The sequence below is a fragment of the Gopherus evgoodei genome, chromosome 2, assembly GCF_007399415.2.
Source record: "Gopherus evgoodei ecotype Sinaloan lineage chromosome 2, rGopEvg1_v1.p, whole genome shotgun sequence".
NCBI lineage: Eukaryota > Metazoa > Chordata > Testudines > Testudinidae > Gopherus > Gopherus evgoodei.
The window spans coordinates 9,887,296-9,907,427 of NC_044323.1; the positions used below are offsets into that span (position 1 = coordinate 9,887,296).

A 20,132-nucleotide genomic window follows, 5' to 3' on the forward strand; every position below is an offset into this window, starting at 1 on the left:
TTGCTTAGTTGTTTGGCACCACATACAGCAGGCCACAACGTTTGGAGAAGCAGATTTTGTGCAGAATGGAACTGCACTTACACAGCCATGGGCTGCAACTCTACGTCATTTGAATCACTGGGCTTTTTTCTCTCTGATCCATGGTAGCTGCTTCAAGTCTTTAAAGCTCCTCTGTCCTTCTCCATCTCTTCTTAAATTTTTGGCAAGGCCATTTGCAAAGAAATTATCAATTTTTATTAAACTTCTACTGTGCCTCCCCTCAAGAATCTCTAAGTGCTTCCTGGTAATAGCTGCTTTGCAGCGATAAATAAAACATGTATTAATAACATATATTACCAATACTACTTATTACAAAGCAGCAAATTTGTGCCAAGTCACCAAACAAGTTTTGTATTAGAACATATGACACCAATACTCCTGGGACAGAGAAACAGCTGGAGATCCTATGAACCAGGAAAATATATTAAATTGTGTGCATAATATCCAAATATTGATTTCACCCCAAAGGGTTTCAAGGAACATTTTTTTGCAATTAAGCTATTTAGAATAATTATTTCTAGGTAGAAAGGAGCTTGGGGGTTTGGAGACATAAATGATTAGATGACAATGCACCAGAATGGATATCTACACCAAATAGGCTATCAAGAATGGGATGCTAGGGGGGAAACGCATGCAATTATAATATTACTGGAATGTGTAGGCACTGCAAGGAAATAATTCTTCAGAAATCTAACACTAAACCATTTTTTATCTTAGAGAAGTTGAAACCTCTGTCACTCTTATTATTTACATAGGGCCATAGGGGATCTGGTATGTTACATGAGGTAAACAAGTTGCAAAAGTAATACTTTGGCTTTGAATGTGTTTTTATGTCTCCTACTGGCTGGAATAAAGTCCACTATATATCCATAGCTGATGGAGTTATTCCTATAGTTCAAATGACAGTGGGCTGTGCTAACACTCCAGGGTACTATCTCCACTGGGGTGCCTGGCGTCTGTATGTCTGAGACCACAAGTATATTTCACTGTGGGAGAACATCTTGCTTACAATGTCATCTGAAAGTGAGAACAGGCATTCACATGGCATTGTTGTAAATATCTAGCAACACCGGCTACATGCCTGTGGTGTTAAAGAGTCATATGTCCCTTCATGCTTCAACCACCATTCCAGAGGACAGGCTGATAACAGGTTCTGCTCAATAATGATCCAAAGCAGCGCAGACCGACGCATGTTCATTTTCATCATCAAAGTCAGATGCCATCAAGATTTCTTTTTTGGTGGTTCAGGTTTTGTAGTTTCCTTATCGGGTGTTGATCTTTTAAGACTTCTGAAAGTATTCGCCACACCTAGTCCCTCTCAGATTTTGGAAGGCACTTCAGATTCTTAAACCTCGGGTCGAGTGCTGTAGCTATCTTTAGAAATCTCACATAGGTTCCTTCTTTGCGTTTTGTCAAATCTGCAATGAAAGTGTTCTTAAAACAAACGTGCTGGGTTATCATCCGAGACTGCTATAACATGAAATATATGGCAGAATGTGGGTAAAACAGCAGGAGACATACAATTCTCCTCCAAGGAGTTGAGTCACACATTTAATTAATGCATTTTTTTTAACGAGCGTCATCAGCATAAAAGCATGTCCTCTCTAATAGTGGCCAATGCCTTGTTGCCGGCACAGATAGTGCCCAAGGCCAAGCAACAGCGGGGTGGTCCGTCGCCCGGTGTGCCGCGCCAATAAAAACACCAGGGTGGAGAAGCAAACCAAGTTCATTTGAGATCTCAAAGCGGTGCAAGGAGACGAACGCCTCAAATCATGCACACCTAACACAAGCAGTTTCCTCCTTTTATATCTCAGTTGCTTTTTGAGAACTTTTTCTTGCGGACTAGCTGATCTCTCACTCTCCCCTCCCTTCCCATCCAACTGCAGTATCTTTTCTCACTCAGTCTTTTGTCTTTCCCCTTCCTCCCCCCTCTCCGCTGCTGAGACATGTATACTGTATCTTAAAATGGCCTTGAGCGTGCTTTAGCCTAGCTTCAATGTATTACAGCAGAGAACTGACTGTTACAACCGAAAACTAACTGCTAACACTACATTTTTGCAGCTGTTAGTACATTAGGTTACACAAAGTGTTTAACATGGAGGAACATTGATTCATTGAGGCCTGAGCAGGAGGGCTTCATCGGCACTCGTGATCTTCCACCCTCCCAAGTTACCTAGGGTTATGCCTAGTGACACCAATAGCCTGAAGGAGCATATGATGTTTATCATATCTGACACATAAATACCTTGCAGTGTCGGCTACAAACATGCCATGCAAACGCCTGTTCTCACTTTCAGGTGACATTATAAATAAGAAACAGCAAAATCATCTCCCATAAGGGTCGACAAACTTGTTTGTCTTAGCAATTAAGCATCCCCCAGATCCGGCACCCCGAGCCCCCTCCCGCACCAAAACCCCTTGTCCTGAGCCTCCTCCCACACTCTAACTCCCTCCCAGAGCCCATGGCCACACCCTGTTCCGCGTCCCAGCCCCCTGCCCCGAGCCCTCTCCTGCACCCAAATTGACTCACAGATCCCACGCCCCAGCACCCAAACCCCCTCTCTCTCAGTTAACTGGAATTTTTCACTTACCAGCACCCCCGTTTCCCTTAACATGCTGGATAAAAAAGCTTTTACTGTATTAGCTACAGTCAAGTCATCTGGTACAGAGGCTTGTTTCAACAATAGATTACATACTACAGTAAGTATTTGATATTTGAGTTCCTTCAGAACTCTTGGGTCAATACTGTCTGGTCCTGGCAACATCACAGTTTAATTTATCAGTTTGTTGTAAAACCTCTTCTATTGACACATCAGCGTGAGATAGTACTACAGACTTGTCACCCAAAAAGAATAGCTCTGATGTGGGAATCTCCCCCACATTCTCTGCAGTGAAGACTGATACAAAGAATTCATTTCACGTCTCTGCAATGTCCTTGTCTTCTTTGAGAAATCCTTCCAGGGGCATGGATCAGCATTCACGTCGCGCTCCCCGTCAGTATCCAGCCCAGGTCGGGGAAGCTAATGATCCAACCAGTGGACCAAATTTGGTGATGAATCCTGGTCGCGTGCCACCTGAGACATGTTGTGTATACACTAAGAAGTGCTTCTTTAGCACCTTTGTTGTCCAGTGGCCCCACTGCCTGTATGGTAGGCTTCCTGCTTCCGATGTACTTTAAACAATTCTTACAGTTGGTTTTTGTGTCTTTAGCAAGTTGCTTCTCAAATTCTTTCTTGGCCTGCCTTATTATATTTAACCTGCCAGACTCTGTGCTCCTTTGATTATCCTCACTAGGTTTTGACTTCAAAATTTTAAAAGATGCCTTTTGCCTCCCAGGGCATCCATTATTCCACTGGTTAGCCATGGTGGCATTCTTTTGGTCCTCTGATTGTCTTTTCTGGTTTGGGATATACATTTAGTTTGAGCCTTTCTTACAGTGTTTTTAAATAGTCCCCATGCTGCTTACAGGTATTTAACCCTTCTGATGGCTCCTTCTAATTTCCATCAAACAAACAACCTCATTTTTGCATAGTTCCCTTTTTTAAAGTTAAATGTATTTTTCCCCCTTACATGGATGATAAATTTAATACATTATGGCCGCTATTACCACGCGATTCAGCTATACTCACCTCTTGGACCAGATCCTGTGCTCTACTAAGGACTAAACCAAGAATTGCCTCTCCTCTGGTGGGTTCCAGGACTAGCTGCACCAAGAAGCAATCATTATCAGTGTCTAGAAATTTTATTTCTGTATTATGACCAGAGGTGACATGTACCCAGTCAACATGAGGGAACTTGAAATTACCCATTATTGTTGTGCTTTCTGCTTTTGTGGCCCCTCTAATCTCCTTGAGCATTTCACAATCATTGTTACCCTGCTGGTCAGGTGTTCAGTAGTATATTCCTACTGCTATACTCTTTTTATTCAAACATGGAATTTCTTCCTGTAGAAATTCTGTGGCATGGATTGTTTCATTTAAGATTTTTGCCTCATTTTACTCTATGCTTTCTTTTACATATAGGGCCATTCATGTACCAACATGACCTACTCTCATTCCCATACATTTCATACTTTGGTATTACCATTTCCCACTGGTTATCCTCATTCCTTCAAATTTCCATGATGCCTATTATATCAAAATCCTCATTTACTGCCAGGCACTCCTGTTCACCCACCTTAGTATTTAGACTTCTTACATTTGTATATAAGCACTTTGTACATTTTGTCACTACTCAGTTGCTTGCCTTATGTTGTTGTTTTTTATGAAAGACTCTGATATGCTGAATGAAATGAAGGAGCTTCCTCTCTCCATGCCTCTTTTTGGGGCAGAGTGACTTTGTGTTTGGAAGCTGTTGCTTTTTGGGGAGGTTTCAAGTGTCACTCAGGTACATATGGTCTTGTATGTGAGGGAAGTATCAGAGGGGTAGCCGTGTTAGTCTGGATCTGTAAAAGTAGCAAAGAGTCCTGTGGCACCTTATAAACTAACAGACTTTTTGGAGCATGAGCTTTCGTGGGTGAATACTCACTTCATCAGATGCATGTGACAAAGTGGGTATTCACCCACGAAAGCTCATGCTCCAAAACGTCTGTTAGTCTATAAGGTGCCACAGGACTCTTTGCTGCTTTTATGTGAGGGAAGTACAGTATCAGACAGCCACTGTATCACAGTTGCAGGGCATTTCTGAAAAGAATTCCCACCATTCTCATTCCTTATTGTTCCAGCTTATCACAAAGCCTTATATTGACAGTACTAAACTTTAAAATACTTATGTATAAAATGACCTACATAAGAGGCAGTATCATTCCCCCACCACGTTGTGTGGTTCAGTTGGTTGTAGCCATGTTGGTCCCAGGATATTAGATGGACAAGATGGATGAGGTAATATCTTTTATTGGATCAGCTTCTGTTGGTGAGAGAGACAAGCTCTATAGCCAAAGAAGAGCTCTGTGTGGCTCGAAAGTTTCTCTCTCTCACCAACAGAAGTTGGTCCAATAAAAGATATTCCCTCACCCACCTTGCCCCCCTTGTGTCAGACATTTTGATTTGTGGCTATAGCAGATCAGGTTTAGAGATGAAAAATGCTGCAGGCAGGCATACATTGTTAATCTGTTACCAATAGGGAAAGAAACATGCCCACCCCAGTCAACACTCACTAGAGATTATATCTTCTGTGGTAGTTTGTTTTCTTTCATTTGTGAAAGTTAATATTGGGGCTGGTTTGGATTCTGTGCCAACTCTGAGTTGGTTACACAGTAGAATCCCTCACAATTCATTTCAGAACTTCCAAATAGGATGGTAAGAAGACGGCTCATGAATGAATTATAAGATCTCAAGCTACTAACTGTGCTGGGGTATTGATGCAGGATTCGTAATTTGGTATTGCCTTTCATAGAATCATAGAAATGGAAGGGACTTTGAGAGGTCATCTAGTCCAGTCCCCTGCACTCATGGCATGACTATTATCTAGACCATCCCTGACAGGTGTTTGTCCAACCGGCCCTTAAAAATCCCCAATGATGGAGATGTCACTACCTCCCTAGGAAATTTATTCCAGTGCTTAACCACCCTGACAGTTAGGAATTTTTTCCTAATGTCCATCCTAAACCTCCCTTGCTGCAATTTAAGCCCATTGCTTCTTGTCCTATCCTCAGAGGTTAAGAAAAACAATTTGTCTCCCTCCTCCTTGTAACAACCTTTTATGTACTTGAAAATTGTTATCATGTCCCCTCTCAGGGGGACTTCTCTTCTCCCGTCTAAACAAATCCAATTTTTAAATCTTCCCTCAAAGGTCATGTTTTCTTGACCTTTGATCATTTTTGTTGCTTTTCTCTGGATTTTCTCCAATTTGTCCACATCTTTTCTGAAATGTGGCACCCAGAACTGAACACAATACTCCAGTTTCTGAAAGTCTGTCTAATTTCTGCATGAATAACCTATGCAATAATAGTAATCAACACTAATTTATTTATTAAGCATGTGCATAGTCATCCTGCCAAACGACTGCATCTTCAGTGGCGTGATGCAGTTCTTCTAGGCCACCATTGAACCTAGTCAGTAGACATTCCTCGACAATGTGTGTCATCGTCTGTGTTGTGCTGCAGCAGCACAAAGGGCTGTCCTGAAGGCCCCAGTGATACTGGTTGGCTGCACAGAGACCTTGCCCGCTTCAGAACCTGTTAGCAGGGACCATTGGCGATGGGGCAGGTCAAAACCAGGTGGGCAGATTGTAGGGTCGGTAACAAGGGACTGGTTGGGGATTTTAACAGATATCACTCCTCTTGCCAGGGTGTTTCCACTCTCATATTCTGGCATGGCAGATGAGACCATAATGGGCAACGTGATGGCAAACATGCAGCTGGTGGTGGGTTTAAAAGGTTATTGTGCAGCGGCAGGCTTGAGTTGGTGCATACTTTCTCCAGTTACTTGCCAGTTACTTGTCTGATCTGAGGAAGAGCAATATTGCTCAGAACTGAGAGCCAAGGGAGTGGGGTCGGACGCAGGGATCCAGAGATGATACGCATGGTGGCATGTAACTGCATATCTACCAGTTTGGTGTGTGACGATCAACTCCAAACTGGTGCGCAGGACTCTGCCACCAAATATGAGGTGGCAAGAGCTGACGTCTGCAAAGTTGGAGCACGGGCACCCAATGATGAACCTGCCAGTTTGCTAAGAAGATTGCTGAATACTAACAATTATTTATTTTCAGTATAGTGGTGTCCAGAGACCCCAACTGAGGTCAGGGCCCCTTTGTGCTAGGCGCTGTATAGACATGTAAGAAAGACAGCCCCCTGCTTCAAAGAGCCTACAGTCTAAAAAGACAAGACAGACAAACGATAGGAGAAAAAAATAGCTCTAGTGTACAAATGGGAAAATTAGGCACTGAGAGTTGAAGTGAGTTGCTCAAGGACACACAGAATGTTTGTGGCAGAGCTGGGAACTGGACCTTGACCTCCTGAGTAACAGCCTCCTGCCTTAGCCAGAAAATCATTCTCATTATGCTAACCTGGCTCCTCGCAGTCACAAAAGGAGAGGGATGGAGCAAGTCCTGGCTGGCTCAGATCAATGAGCATTGGGGGGTAATGTCACAGGACAAAGGCATTGGACAAGACAAGTGGGGCATCAAGTCTGATGTCTTTGACGCATACATGGTTGAGGGAATTGGAACACTGAAAACTAGACCAGACCAAGCAAAATGGAGCACAAAATATTTTTGTGTTTGGCTAAAGGCTATTTTTATGTATTTTTAATTGACAAAATGTTTTTGATGGAAATTTTTTGCCCATCTATAATACAACCATTAAGTTGCCATGTAGATGTCTGTAAATCCTTTCTCCCCTTTTTCCTTCCCTTCCCATCTCCTTGTTACCATTTTGCCAATGAGAAAGGAGGAGGAAAGAAAGAAAGCCGAATTGCCGCTACGGGCAGCTGAATATAGAAGCTGTCGCTGAATTGCTGCTGCTATGGAAACATGTGTGCCACCCTAACGGCACACGGACTGCCCCTGCCGTCCGGTGGCAATTCGGCGCTCTGCTCGGGGTGGCAAAAATACACAGGCTGCCACCCCTTGCAGATTGCCACCCCAAGCAGGTGCTTGGGATGCTGGTGCCTGAAGCCGGCCCTGGACGTCTGAGATCTATCAGTGGATCTTATAAGGAACTTGTCCCTTTGTTACCTACAGCCACATTCCCATGTGCAGAGTTTTAAGGCTTTTGGCATTTTGCAATCCATGAATGGAGTATTATCTGTGATTCACTTCTAGCTATTAATGAGCATCACAGCTGAGTTGCTAGTTTAAAGATGTTCTTTGAAACACATCCCTTTTTCCCATGCTGGGTGGCACATTTCAAGGACTATAGTGTGACAAGTGTATATGGGGCAAGTGGGAAAATATTAATAACAAATTGGGGAGGAGGTAACTGACATTGAAAAGACTGGTAGCCTCATGAATGATGCACGTTAAGTGAGCCTTTATGTGAGATATCAAAATGCTACTCTTGGGAATTCAGATGTGAATTTTCCATGAGATAATGTTAGCAGAGTTAGCCCTTCGGGAAGGTTAAGATGCACAGGTGACCTCATTGATCATGCTTGGGCTTATCTAGCTATTATGTGAACACCTAAAGTGAACAGATTAACTAGATCTTTAATTTTTGGAGGGTAAAACTGGTTTCCAGTTGGTCATAAAGTTCAACTCTGTGATTTGACTTGAATCTAGATTCTTGACGTCCATGACCACATAAGTCCTTAGGGATAAAAATGCTCATAAATTCACATCACCAAGATGTGCTTCATCAGTGAAAGGACAGATTTGTGCTGCCTCTTGCGTGTGGGCACAGAAAACTTACCCACTTTCACAACCATATTTGGGGGCCGAGTGAAATCCTAGTCCTTACGCTTGTGACAGTGCAAAAAATGTGCAGAACCAGCCTCCGTGGTGTAGTATGATGCATGGGACAAGAGAAAGAGGGTCAGGTTTCCAGAGAGACCTTCTTAGGTGTGACACCAGGTCTCAAGATTCAAGACGGCAAATTTGGACCAAGCTGCTAGCAGACAAACATAGGATTCTCAGCCATTAACTACATCACTCATCGCTACCAAAACTGGCAGAATTAGCCACCCCAAAAGGAGCATGGAGGAGGCAGGGCCAAAGCCCCATCTCTCTCCCCTTACATGGAGGGAGAGATAGCTCAGTGGTTTGAGCATTGGCCTGCTAAACCCAGGGTTATGAGTTAAATTCTTGAGGAGGCTCTTTAGGGATTTGGGGCAAAAACAATTAGTTGGGGATGGGTCCTGCTTTGAGAAGGGGGTTGGACTAGATAACCTCCTGAGGTCCCTTCCAACCCTGATATTCATGATATGCTGGCCAACAGACTGAGCAGGGAGGGTAACTTCCCTTGCATACCTGAGAAACATTGTGCTTCCAAGACAACACCTTCCTGAGCCCCCATTGGAGTGTGTGTGTGTGGGTCTCTTAGCCACCCCCATTGCAAGCCAATGCTGCAAAGGCTTGACTTTAGTGTCCAATTTCCTTTGGAAAACATAAATCCATGTGGTACGCTCCTGAGGGCACAGGTGATCTGATTATTGTCCTACCACAATCTCATTATTGTCACAATCTAAGAAGAGTCGTATAAGGCCTATATGGCCTTCCTGAGCTGTTGTTTGATCATTGCTTCCCCTAGCCATTACAAACTGAATGTTGCTGCCAGCAGAAAGAGGTCAGAATTTTGGTCTCACCACACTCTGCCACTGCACACGTGGTTTAGGGAGACAGGACTGTCTAGTGGCTAGAGCAGATGGGGGTGCTGGGAGCCGCTAATCCTGTGTTCTGTTCCCAACTCTGCCGCTGACTGGCTGGCTGACCTTAGACTAGTCACAGGCCAAAAAGTACAAATGTAGGTGCCTGAGGTTAGACACCTAAATCCATATTTAGGCACCGAAGTAAATGCCTAGTAAGTAAGTGGCCAGATTTTTCAGCACCTTTAGCTCCTATTGATGTTACTGAACTCACAAACATCCACAAAACTAGCTTGTCATCCTTCAAATCCCTTCATAAACCTCCTTTGTTCGACGCCTACAAAAAACTTGGTGATGGTTAGGCAGCTGGTGTGCTGAAATCACTGCCCATGACGCTGACCAGGACTGTCTCATTGTTTCCTTGTGCTCCCTCGTCTATCTATCTGTATCCATCTGTTGTCTCTTGTCTAATATTTGGGTCGCAGGCTGTCTGGGGCAGGGACTGTCATAGTCATAGAGTTCCTGGCCAGAAGAGACCAACAGATCATGTAGTCTGACCTCCTGTTTTTCACAGGCCATCAACACCACCCGCCCACTAAATCCAACAATCAAAATTAGTCCAAAGTAGTACATCCTGCAGGAGACTAAACTCGTGTATGCCACATGCAGAGGTTCAGGTGCACAAATACCTGAGGCCCCTGCAATGGCAATGGAATTGATTAAGTAAGGTAGACCCAGATGCTCCTGGTAAGCAACCTGTGCTTCATGCTGTAAAGGAAGGTGAAACACATACACCCTACTCACCCACCCCGTCGTGGTCACTACCAATTTGACTTGGTGGACAATTCCTTCCTGACCCCACACATGGCGGTCAGTTTGACCCTGAGCATGTGAGCAAGAAACAACCAGCCAAATACCCGAGACAGAGAATTTTCGGTACCATCTCAGATCACCAGTCCACCCCACCAGTGCCCTATCCCTAGCTGTGGCCATCTCTGATGCTTCAGAGGATGCCTTTTTGTTCGGTGCTTGTATTACACCTAGCACAACTGGGTCCTGGTCCATCACTGAGGTTTCTAGCTACCACAACAATAACCGCTGTCGATGAGGAATGAATCCACTGAAGTCTGTGGGTTGAACCAGTGTAAAGCTTGTATAAGTGAGATCGAAATCAGGAAAACTGTATTTTGTGGCTGGCTGAAAACTTTCTAAAGTGGAGCTTTGCACTGATATTTTGGGAAGATTTGTTGTTTAATATTTTACTTTTCAGGTACATCCTGTACGAGGTCACTGCAGCATTGTCCTTGGTCTCTTACTCTGAATCCAAATACTGCAGTGCTTCCAGTCCCTTAATATGTATGAAAATGTATGGGCTTGGCTACACTCGAAACTCCAAAGCGCTGCCACGGGCGGGCTCCCGTGGCAGCTCTTTGAAGTGCGAGTGTGGTCGCAGCGCCAGCGCTGGGAGAGAGCTCTCCCAGCGCTGCAGGTACTCCACCTCCCCATGGGGATTAGCTTACAGCGCTGGGAGCTGCGCCTCCAGCGCTGGGACAGTGTTTACACTGGCGCTTTACAGCACTGTAACTTGCTGCACTCAGGGGGGTGTTTTTTCACACCCCTGAGCGAGAAAGTTGCAGCGCTGTAAAGCGCCAGTGTAGCCAAGGCCCATCAGACCTGATTTCTAGGTGTTTCCAGATCTACATCAAGCTCAGACATGATACTCCTGCAGAAAGCAGGCTTGTGAAGGGAAGGAAGAGTTTCCAGGCTTAGAAAATAGCTCTGTAGCCTCCCATCCAGATTCCTGACTAGTTCCTGGCATCCCAGCTGGCTGGAATGGTTCTGTTTGTTGGGGGTTGGATGGCGTGAGAGGGTTGGACCACAGGAAGAACTCATGGCCTCACAGTCGGTTTCACAAACTCTTGTCAGATGGCACCTACTTCTGCTGTTCAAAAGTGACTAGACTCCATACGCACTGATATTATGTGGGAAATCCCAGCCCCATTGAAGTCAGCGGCTAAACTCCCATTGACTTCAGGAGGATCAGACTCACTGTAAAAGACTATTGATGTCTCTTCTCTGTATATCTCATTTTTTAACTCCAGTTTTAGCTCATTGCTCTTTTCCTTTCCCTTTTCCAGATAAATTTTGTATTTCTATTTAACATTGTTAGGATTTTAATGACAAAACTGAGAGCTTCAACCACTTCAGAAACAATACAATACAGGTAAGTTGTCCAGTGCTTTTCACAATTGTTATAAGAAATGTTCTGACCTCCTCTATGCGGTATGTACACTGTGGGGTTTTATTAATTAGACACCTAAAACACTGCATACTCCACCGCTTGCCCCGACGTTCTGCCTTTGTGTTTTAGGATTGTGCACCTAGGCTTGGTAACTATATCTCCTTATACTTTAGGCATGCCCCGCTAGAGCAAAATATCATTATTCACGGGGCAGGTTATTTTCAGGGTTTTTTTTTTAAATGCATCTACAGAAATTTGCATACATTGTTGCACCCATTCAAGTTATGTGCATGGATGAAATCAGGTGCACCCAGCTGGGATTTATATGCAGATAGATATTCGCTGTTGCATCTCCTGACTTGTTTACATGCTTCAGGGTGCTCATGTGCCTCTACTGTACATATGCAAAGGTACCTATTTCAGAATTTGGCCCAATGTCACAAGCTAGGCCAGTCTGGTGTAAAAGTAATACATCAAGAAGGCCACTTTTTCCTCTCCAGTAAAATATGATTGGTTCATGGGAGGAGAGCATTTAACTACCGGTTTCAAAATATATTACAATAGCTATACAAATGACATTTTTCTGTAATCCACTAAGCTGAGGTCTAGAATATTTATGGATCTTAGTTGACTGATGAGTGTAGAAATGCGCAACCTGTACCAAATTGCCTCTCCGCTTATGCACACAATTTTGTGGGTGCATGTAATAATACTTTGACTGCCAAATAAATAGTTGATATGCAGGCACAAATTCAGATCCCTTTTCTGCATTCCAAAATTCCCAGCGAAGGCAGTAGGTATTTGCGGGGAAACAAGGAGTACAGCATTGGGTCATAGTCTTGAGCCCATGGATCAAGTAGGTAGGCACAGCGATGTTTCTGTTCCTGCCCACAGATTACTGTACATCCACATACAAGGGGCAATGTAGAGGCCATAAGCACTTTGCTGGAAATGCTGACTTGAACACCTTCTAAGACTGGACCTTTAGAGTACAGAATGAGATCTCGTATGGTTATGCAGGTCTCCTAAGCTCTGTAGGGGTTTTATGGCAGACACAACTGGGACTCCCAAAGTCACCTGTCACTACTGTGTGAAATCTCAGGTTCCCAAACTGAGCGCTGAACCCTGAAGTCTGTAAACTGGTCTGCTTGTGTCTTGAAAGGGAGCTTTGCCTGAGTAATGTGGCTTTAGTGTCTGGTCCACTGCTTTCCTTTTACTTCTGTCCTTGAAACATGGTTTCAGGGTAAGCTATGAGATTAATGCACTGGCCTGATGCTCTTGCTTCGATTCCCCTCTGCACATTCACTAAGAAATGAAGCCCATGGTAGAAAAAAATTTTGTTCTCCCTGCTCATGTCTCATGCAGTGGTTCCAAAACCAAAAGGGAGAAAGACTGAGATGTCAACTCCTTGCTTTCCGTGGGGTGAAGGGTGGGGCATGTAAAAACTTTCCCAGCCAGCTTAACTAAGAGGAGCTGGCTTTGTCCCTGCACAAGTGGTGATGATCAGATTTTTGTCACAAACTGTTTTCAAGAAGCTGCAAAGCTGCTTCTGCACATGCTGAATAAAAAGCCATTTACATTTCATGCAAGCCTCATGCAGTGCACCGGGGTCCCTCATGTTTCACCTGATCTTTTAAACTTCACAGTAGTAATGTCATAACAGAACTGCCCTTTTTAAATGGTTAGGCAGCTGTGGATTGAGACCACTGCCTAGCATGCTGACCAGCATTGTTTCCTTGTGCTCCCTGTCTGTCTGTAGAGAGAGAACTGGGCTGAGATTCAAGAGACCTGGGTGCTATGCCTGGCCTGCTGGGTGACTTTGGACTAGTCACCTTGCTGCTTTGTGCCTCAGTTTCCCCATCTGTAAAATAGAGAGAATGATACTGCCTCTGTAAAGCATGTTGAGATGTACTGGTGACAAGCACTATGTAAGAGCTAGGTACTATGATTATTACGGGCCTGTTGTCTCTTTTCTTACGCTTGGAACTTCGGCGGCAGGGACTGTCTTTTTCTTCTGTGTTTTTACAGCACCCAGTGGGGTCCTGCTCCATAACTGGAGCTCCTACATGCTACTGCAATCAGTGTTGGATTAACAAATTTGCTGCTGATAGGCCCACAAAAACTTGCTCCCCCCCATGCTAACTCACCTCCGCTCCCCCGCGGCAAGCCTGGGAGGGATGGGGGAGAAGGGGAGTTGTGGCGCACTCGGGGGATGGCGGAGGTGGAGTGAAGGTGAGCTGGGGCAGGGAGCGGTTCCCTACCCCCCCAAAAAAAAGTTACTCCCCACGCCCGCTGGCCCCAGGTCACCTCCGCTATCCCCCGAGCGCACCGATACTCACTTCTCCCTCCCTCCCAGTGCTTTCGCGCAGCAAGCCTGGGAGAGATGGGGGAGAAGGGGGAGAAGGGGAGTTGCAGTGCACTCAGGAGATGGCAGCAGTGGAACGGAGGTGAGCTGGGGCGGGGAGCGGTTCCTGCCCCCCCGGGTTACTCCCCGCGCCCAGGGGCCCCAGCTCACCTCTGCTTCGCCTCCTCCAAGTGCCGCTACTCATCTCTCCCTACCTCCCAGCGCTTTCGTGCGGCAAGCCTGGGAGGAAGGAGGGAAGCGCAGTGCACCTGGGGGACGAGGCCAGCCGGGGATTTGGGGAAGGAGCGGAGTTGGGGAGGGGGCATGAGCAGATTTGCCGCCCCTGCAAATTTGCCACCCTAGGCCTAGGCCTTGTTGGCCTAGGCGATAATACGCCACTGACTGCAGTACAAGTAATATCTAATAGTATTGCCCCAATAGTCACTTAAGCTTGAAGAATACACCATATTCATATTGTTTATTGGTATTGTGGTAGCATCTAGAGGCCCTAGCCAGCTGTATTGTGCTAGATGCTGCACAAACATACACCAAAGAGACAGCCCCTGTCCCAATGTGCTTACAGTCAAAGTATAAGATGATAAAGAACCGATGGATACAACAAACAGGTAGGAGCAGAAGGTACCAGCGGGAGGATACTGGATGGGCATGCGAGCTGCCTGTACTGGAAGGAAATCACTCACTAGACCAGAAAAGAATCTCAGGGTGTTCACTGTGCTCAGTCTTCTAGCTAGTGCGACTGAGAAAGTGGGTCAGAGAGTGTCTAGAGAGAGAACGTAATGGAGGTAATGAATGTTTCCAGCTGACCTGCGTGTCACTGCAGAGCTGCGCTGGGTTCAGAATGCAGTTTTAGCTGGCAGGGATGGCCAGCATGATCAAAAGCCTTTCCCAGAGCGCTTCTCCCAAGGGTTTGTGGCCAGGAGTCTGAGTCACATCGGTTAACAGCAGCAGCTGCAGACAGAGAAGCCACATGGTATTTCATAACCTGGTGCGGTGGCAGTTGTTCTTTCCCATTCCCCCTGCCCTCTGCTCACCCTGCACTGCCAGTAATTGGGATAGACAGTTAACTTCTTGCGTGCTAGATCAGAGTAGGGGCTCAGCACCCTGTTACATGCAAGGATTTCTATTTCCCTTCCTTTTCACTGAGAAATGGCCATGGGTTATTCTTTATTTTCTTCTCATTCTTTTTTCTTGTGCATAATGACAAGCATTTCCTTGAGGTGACGGAGCAATGCCATCTGCCTGTCCTCCTCTTACATTATTATCTTTTTGCCTTCTGTTTATCTCCAGTTCATTTATGAGGACCTTCACGACACATAGGAATGCCATGCTGGTTAAGTGCTAGTTTGACTCACAACAGCAAATAGGATTTTACCTGTCTCCTGGCAGACAATAATCCATCATCTGTCCATATCAATTGGAATCCCAGGGCAAGATTAGATGTTAACCCATATTTTCAACCCACTGTTATCTAGCTTTCCCCAGTTTAGCCCAAATTTTCCTGAAATCAACGAGTAGAAGGATGATTTTAATCCTTATTTCAGGAATTTTAGGGAGATGGGGCCAAATTCCTCCCTGGCATAGAGGAAGTGAGAGGGGAAATGGTCTTGTGATTAGGCACTCGACTGGGGCTTCCTGGTTGTGCTGGGCAAGTGGGCAAGTCACTTAATCTCCCCATGCCTCAGTCTCCCTGCTGTTAGAGGGGATAATACCAGCTCCCTACCACTTAAGGGTGCCCTGAGGATAAATACATTAATGACTGTGAGGTGCTCACATACCATGCTGACAGGAGCTGTGTAAGAGTGTGCATAGCCAGCACAAGTCACCAGGGCTTGTCTATATTACCCACTGGATCGACGGTCAGCTATCGATCCAGCGGGGGTCAATTTATCGCATCTAGTCTAGACCCGATAAATCGACTGCTGAGAGCTCTCCTGTCGATTCCGGTACTCCACCAGGGCGAGAGGTACAGGCAGAGTCGATGGGAGAGCATCAGCCATAGATTTACCGCAGTGAAGACACTACGGTAAGTAGATCTAAGTACGTCGACTTCAGCTATGTTTTTCACATAGCTGAAGTTGCGTAACTTAGATCGATTCCCTCCTCCCCCCAGTATAGACCAGGCCTCAGTTGTTTAAATACAGCATTTTACTCCTGAAATCTGATAGGGAAAGACACTAGTTGCATATTGTTTTCAAAATCCCTATCAGCCGTGCAAATCCAATCTGGCTGTTAAATTTACGCTCTGTAATCTCCCTTAATATTATAATTATAAATCAGTAATTTCGTGTTGCCTAATTAACTAGCAGACTGGAAATGACACGCTAATCACAGTGCAAAGTTGCTGGACTAGACTGACTGTAATTTGATCATGTCACAAAATCTCACCACCACAAATCATTTCACAGCTTATTGCCAGCTTCCTTGAATATCACAGTGGTATATTCCAGTCTGTTCTTAGACTCTGTTTAGGAATTTCTCCTAAAAATATATGTCGCTCAAAATATGGGACTGGATCCAAACCACTCCTCCCAGCAACTCCTCTGAACTTCAAAATAGTTTCAATCCAGATGTCAATCCAGGCCCATCTTTAATCACTAGCAGTGTTGAACCCCATTGAACTTGGAACACCTATCTAGTAGATGTAGTAGTAAGCATGAAACATACTGTAGAGTAGCATGTACTTCTCTGTCGTACCTTTCAATTCATTTCACAGCGCTGAGAAGGTAAGTAGAAGCACCAATATCTATATGAGTTTCCCATCACCACTAGGAAGAGCAGGTGTGGAGAGAAGCCAAAAACAAATCACTTCCCAGCTGCCCAAATGCCTCATCAATCTTCACCATTGCTCTCCCTGGTTGGAAACCAGACAGGAGTACAGCCTAGTGTGCATGTCTAAGGCGGGAACTGGGGAACTGGTACGGAGGAAAAACATGGAGGTGGCCTGGCGACAGAGTAGAGGCAGGGGGGAACTGGTTTGGAGCAGGGAATCTGGGATGTTAAGGGAGTGCTAATGATTCAGGGTGGGGCTTCATGGTGAGGGTTGGAGAAGATGGGAATAACTTCTAGGAGGGGGAGGAGTGTCTGTTGGGAAAAGATAGAAAGATGATACTGATCTCACATCAGTGTGACTCCAGTAAGCACTGTGGAGTCATGCCTGGTCTATGCTGGTCTCAAGCCTCCTCTGTCCAGTTCTTCACTGTAATTCCCTATGGGTGAGTGGTTCTCTGAGGGTTGCATCACTCAGCCTGGTTTTCCTCTCCTAATGACTTTTCCTCTCTGCTTGCACCCTGCAGGAAGGCAGTAAAGGCTACGTTAGTCCTTCTGCCTCTTCTGGGTATTACCTACATGCTTTTCTTTGTCAACCCCGGTGAAGACGACATTTCCCAGATAGTATTCATCTACTTCAATTCCTTCTTGCAATCTTTTCAGGTAGGAGAGAACGCTTAATCGCAAGTATTGGGCACTGCTCAAGGGAACCCAAATGCTCTTGGCTGTGAAGCTTGGGGCAATGAGAACCGCTCAGTAGAAATAACTCTTGAAACAGATTGACTTAGCATGTAACCTCATTGGTGCCACAGCTGTCTTTTGCTTTTGTCTTTGTATAGTGCCTGGGGCTACCGGGTGCCATTGCAATACATATAATTAGTCATTTTCTTTTAATGCTTGTTTGTTTTAATGATGTATGGTTGTATCGGGTATGTCGCATGTGGCAGAGACCCCCTGTTAAGTAAGCATGAGTTCACTTGATCAAGAGCTTGGTTGTACCTACCGGAGTCCTGCCCCACTTCTCGTGCAATGGCTCATGCTCTAATCTGCCCTGGAACTTGGTCCATCCCAAACTTTGTGGCTGATTGGAGCATGCACCCCTGAAGACTGTGTTTTCCTGTCGCCGAAGTCAGTGGGAGTTTTGCCATGACTGTGATGGGAACAGGATCAGGTTTGAATGGGCAATGAGCAGAAGTAGTAACAGCGCTCCAGGTCCAGCACACAGGCTCATCATTGAACCCTCGATTCAGAAAGGCACTTCAGCACATGCCTCATTTTAAGCACTTCACTGCAGCTGTATTCATCTTCCTGACTAGGGGCCTAAGTTCAGTATTGCAATTGACTTCCACGGGATCAGTCCCTAAAGTAGAGATACAGCCAAGAACACCAGTGCTGATGACTGGGAGCTACTGCAGAAAGGCAGGGTCTATGACTGTGAGTTCTTAAAGCTTTCTGCTATAGATACCGATTTCATATTTGTATTTGAAGCCCAAAGTGTCACTCCAGTAACAGAAGCACAAAAGCAAAGAAGAAAAACAGCCCCTTTAAAACCATTAAAGGAGGGATTTTGTTCCTAAGCAATAAGACTCACTACATTTTTCATTGTGTAAAGTAAATTGCATATTTTACCTGGTCATGCTCGCTGCCCGCAGAAGAAATGGTCGGTTTATGACGATAACACTGCAGAGTGGTATGTGAAAGAGAGAGCAGCTGGGAAGTAGATCTGTGTTATGATGCGAGGTAGTACACCCCATTGCTGAAAGTAAAACTCAGTCATTGCACTAGACAGTATATTTCTCTCTATCACTTTTTAGAGCAAGGATCTGATTCCGTGCACACTGAAGTCAACGGTTTCAGCAGGAGTAGGCCATTGTCCTATAATCACTTGGATATCGCATTCCCTTTTTGGTCAGAATGGGACTCTTAGTAACATGATGCTCTCATAGAAAGAGCAACCATCATCAGCTCATTGGGACTGTAACCAACCTCTGTTCTGTGTTTGTACAAAGCCCGTGTGGTGGGGTCCTGGTCCATGACTGAAGCTCCTAGGTGCTAGTGTGGTTCCAAGAAGTAACAATAGTAGCTGAGACCGTAAACGGGATTTAAAATACTCCTTTAGAAAATGTATATTATTTTCTGTGTCCTGCATCAGGGGACTTCATGCTGCGATTGCGGGTCATCCAGTAGGCGTTTTCCATTTGTAACGTCAATGGTTACATAACTATGGGTGAAATCCTGGGCCCATTGAAGTCAATGGAAGCTTTGCCATTGACTTCAGCTGGGCAAGGAATTCACCCTGTAGCTAGATCAGCTATCTTTAATGCATTCTTATTTATTAAGGGCAATATTTTACCACCCTGACTTAATGGAGTAGTACATCATTCCCAGCATAATCACACCAACAGCAGTGGCAGAGGAAAGCACCACTGAACACAACCATAGGTATGTCTACATAGCAAATGAAGGTGTGATTGCAGTGCAGGTGGGCATACCCGTGCTAGCTTTAATCTAGCTAGCACAGACTATAATAGTAGTGAAAACATGGTGCCGTGGGCTGCCACGCAAGCCAGCTGCCCCAATACAAGCCCACTTGTGACAGTGGGTATATACTCAAGTTGCTAGTTTACACCGATGTACCTGTCCATGCTAGAATCACATCTTTAGTTGCAGTAGAGACATACCCTGAGGGTGGCAAGCTCCAGCCCTACCTCATTAACTCTCTGGGCCCCATACTCTACTGAGTAGCAATGGGGCCACTCTGGTAAATGCTCTTCGACGTGACTGTGGCTGCAGAAGCAGACCCCAAGGAAGTCTAATGAACTGCAGCCATCTTCCTCTAAAAACAGTAACAGAAAACAGAGATGGATGATAAGTTTCTGTCAGACATTGCAGCAGTACAACTCGAGAACACATCTAAACCCACTTTGCTACATGTTTCACCATGCTTTATTCAAATAATGATCTAATAATGGTTCCTTTGGTTTTTTCCAGGGTTTCTTTGTGTCAGTATTTTACTGCTTCTTGAATGGCGAGGTAAGTAGCATCCTACGCTGTTAGTGCAATTAATTATCATAAAGTGTAAGCGGCTTGAGTGTCTGACATTAGGGAAATGAAATGCATTTGCACTGCAGATCACCGTTGGTACTCTTGAAGACATCTCCATTGATGTGCTTCTGAACTTTACAACCCGCTACATGTTTGCCCTTTTCTTACAATGCCTTTATCACACAGAGGTTGACACCTTAATGCAATGCTGACGTACCTATAGATGCTGAGTTTTGTTCTTCACTTGAATAATTCATTGCGTTTAATTCACTGCATGACTTCTGAGCTTGTTCGATAGACGGTTGTTTGTTTATTTAGCTGTGATTCAATGTCTTTTGTGCCACGCATTGGTTAAGAATCCACAGTACATGACAGCACATTTCACATAGGAATTGCCCAACTGAACTGGTCTAGTGGCCTTTTTTATCCAGTA

The 20,132-nt window shown here is 45.0% G+C and overlaps 1 protein-coding gene across 1 annotated transcript in view; it reads left to right on the forward strand.

Annotated features, from left to right (window-relative positions):
• CRHR2 (corticotropin releasing hormone receptor 2) overlaps positions 1-20,132 on the forward strand; it is a 280,023-nt gene that overhangs the window by 238,539 nt on the left and 21,352 nt on the right. Inside the window, 3 exon segments of the mRNA XM_030549973.1 lie at positions 11,420-11,505; positions 17,182-17,317; positions 19,646-19,687. Of these exon segments, the coding sequence (XP_030405833.1) occupies positions 11,420-11,505; positions 17,182-17,317; positions 19,646-19,687 (264 nt within the window).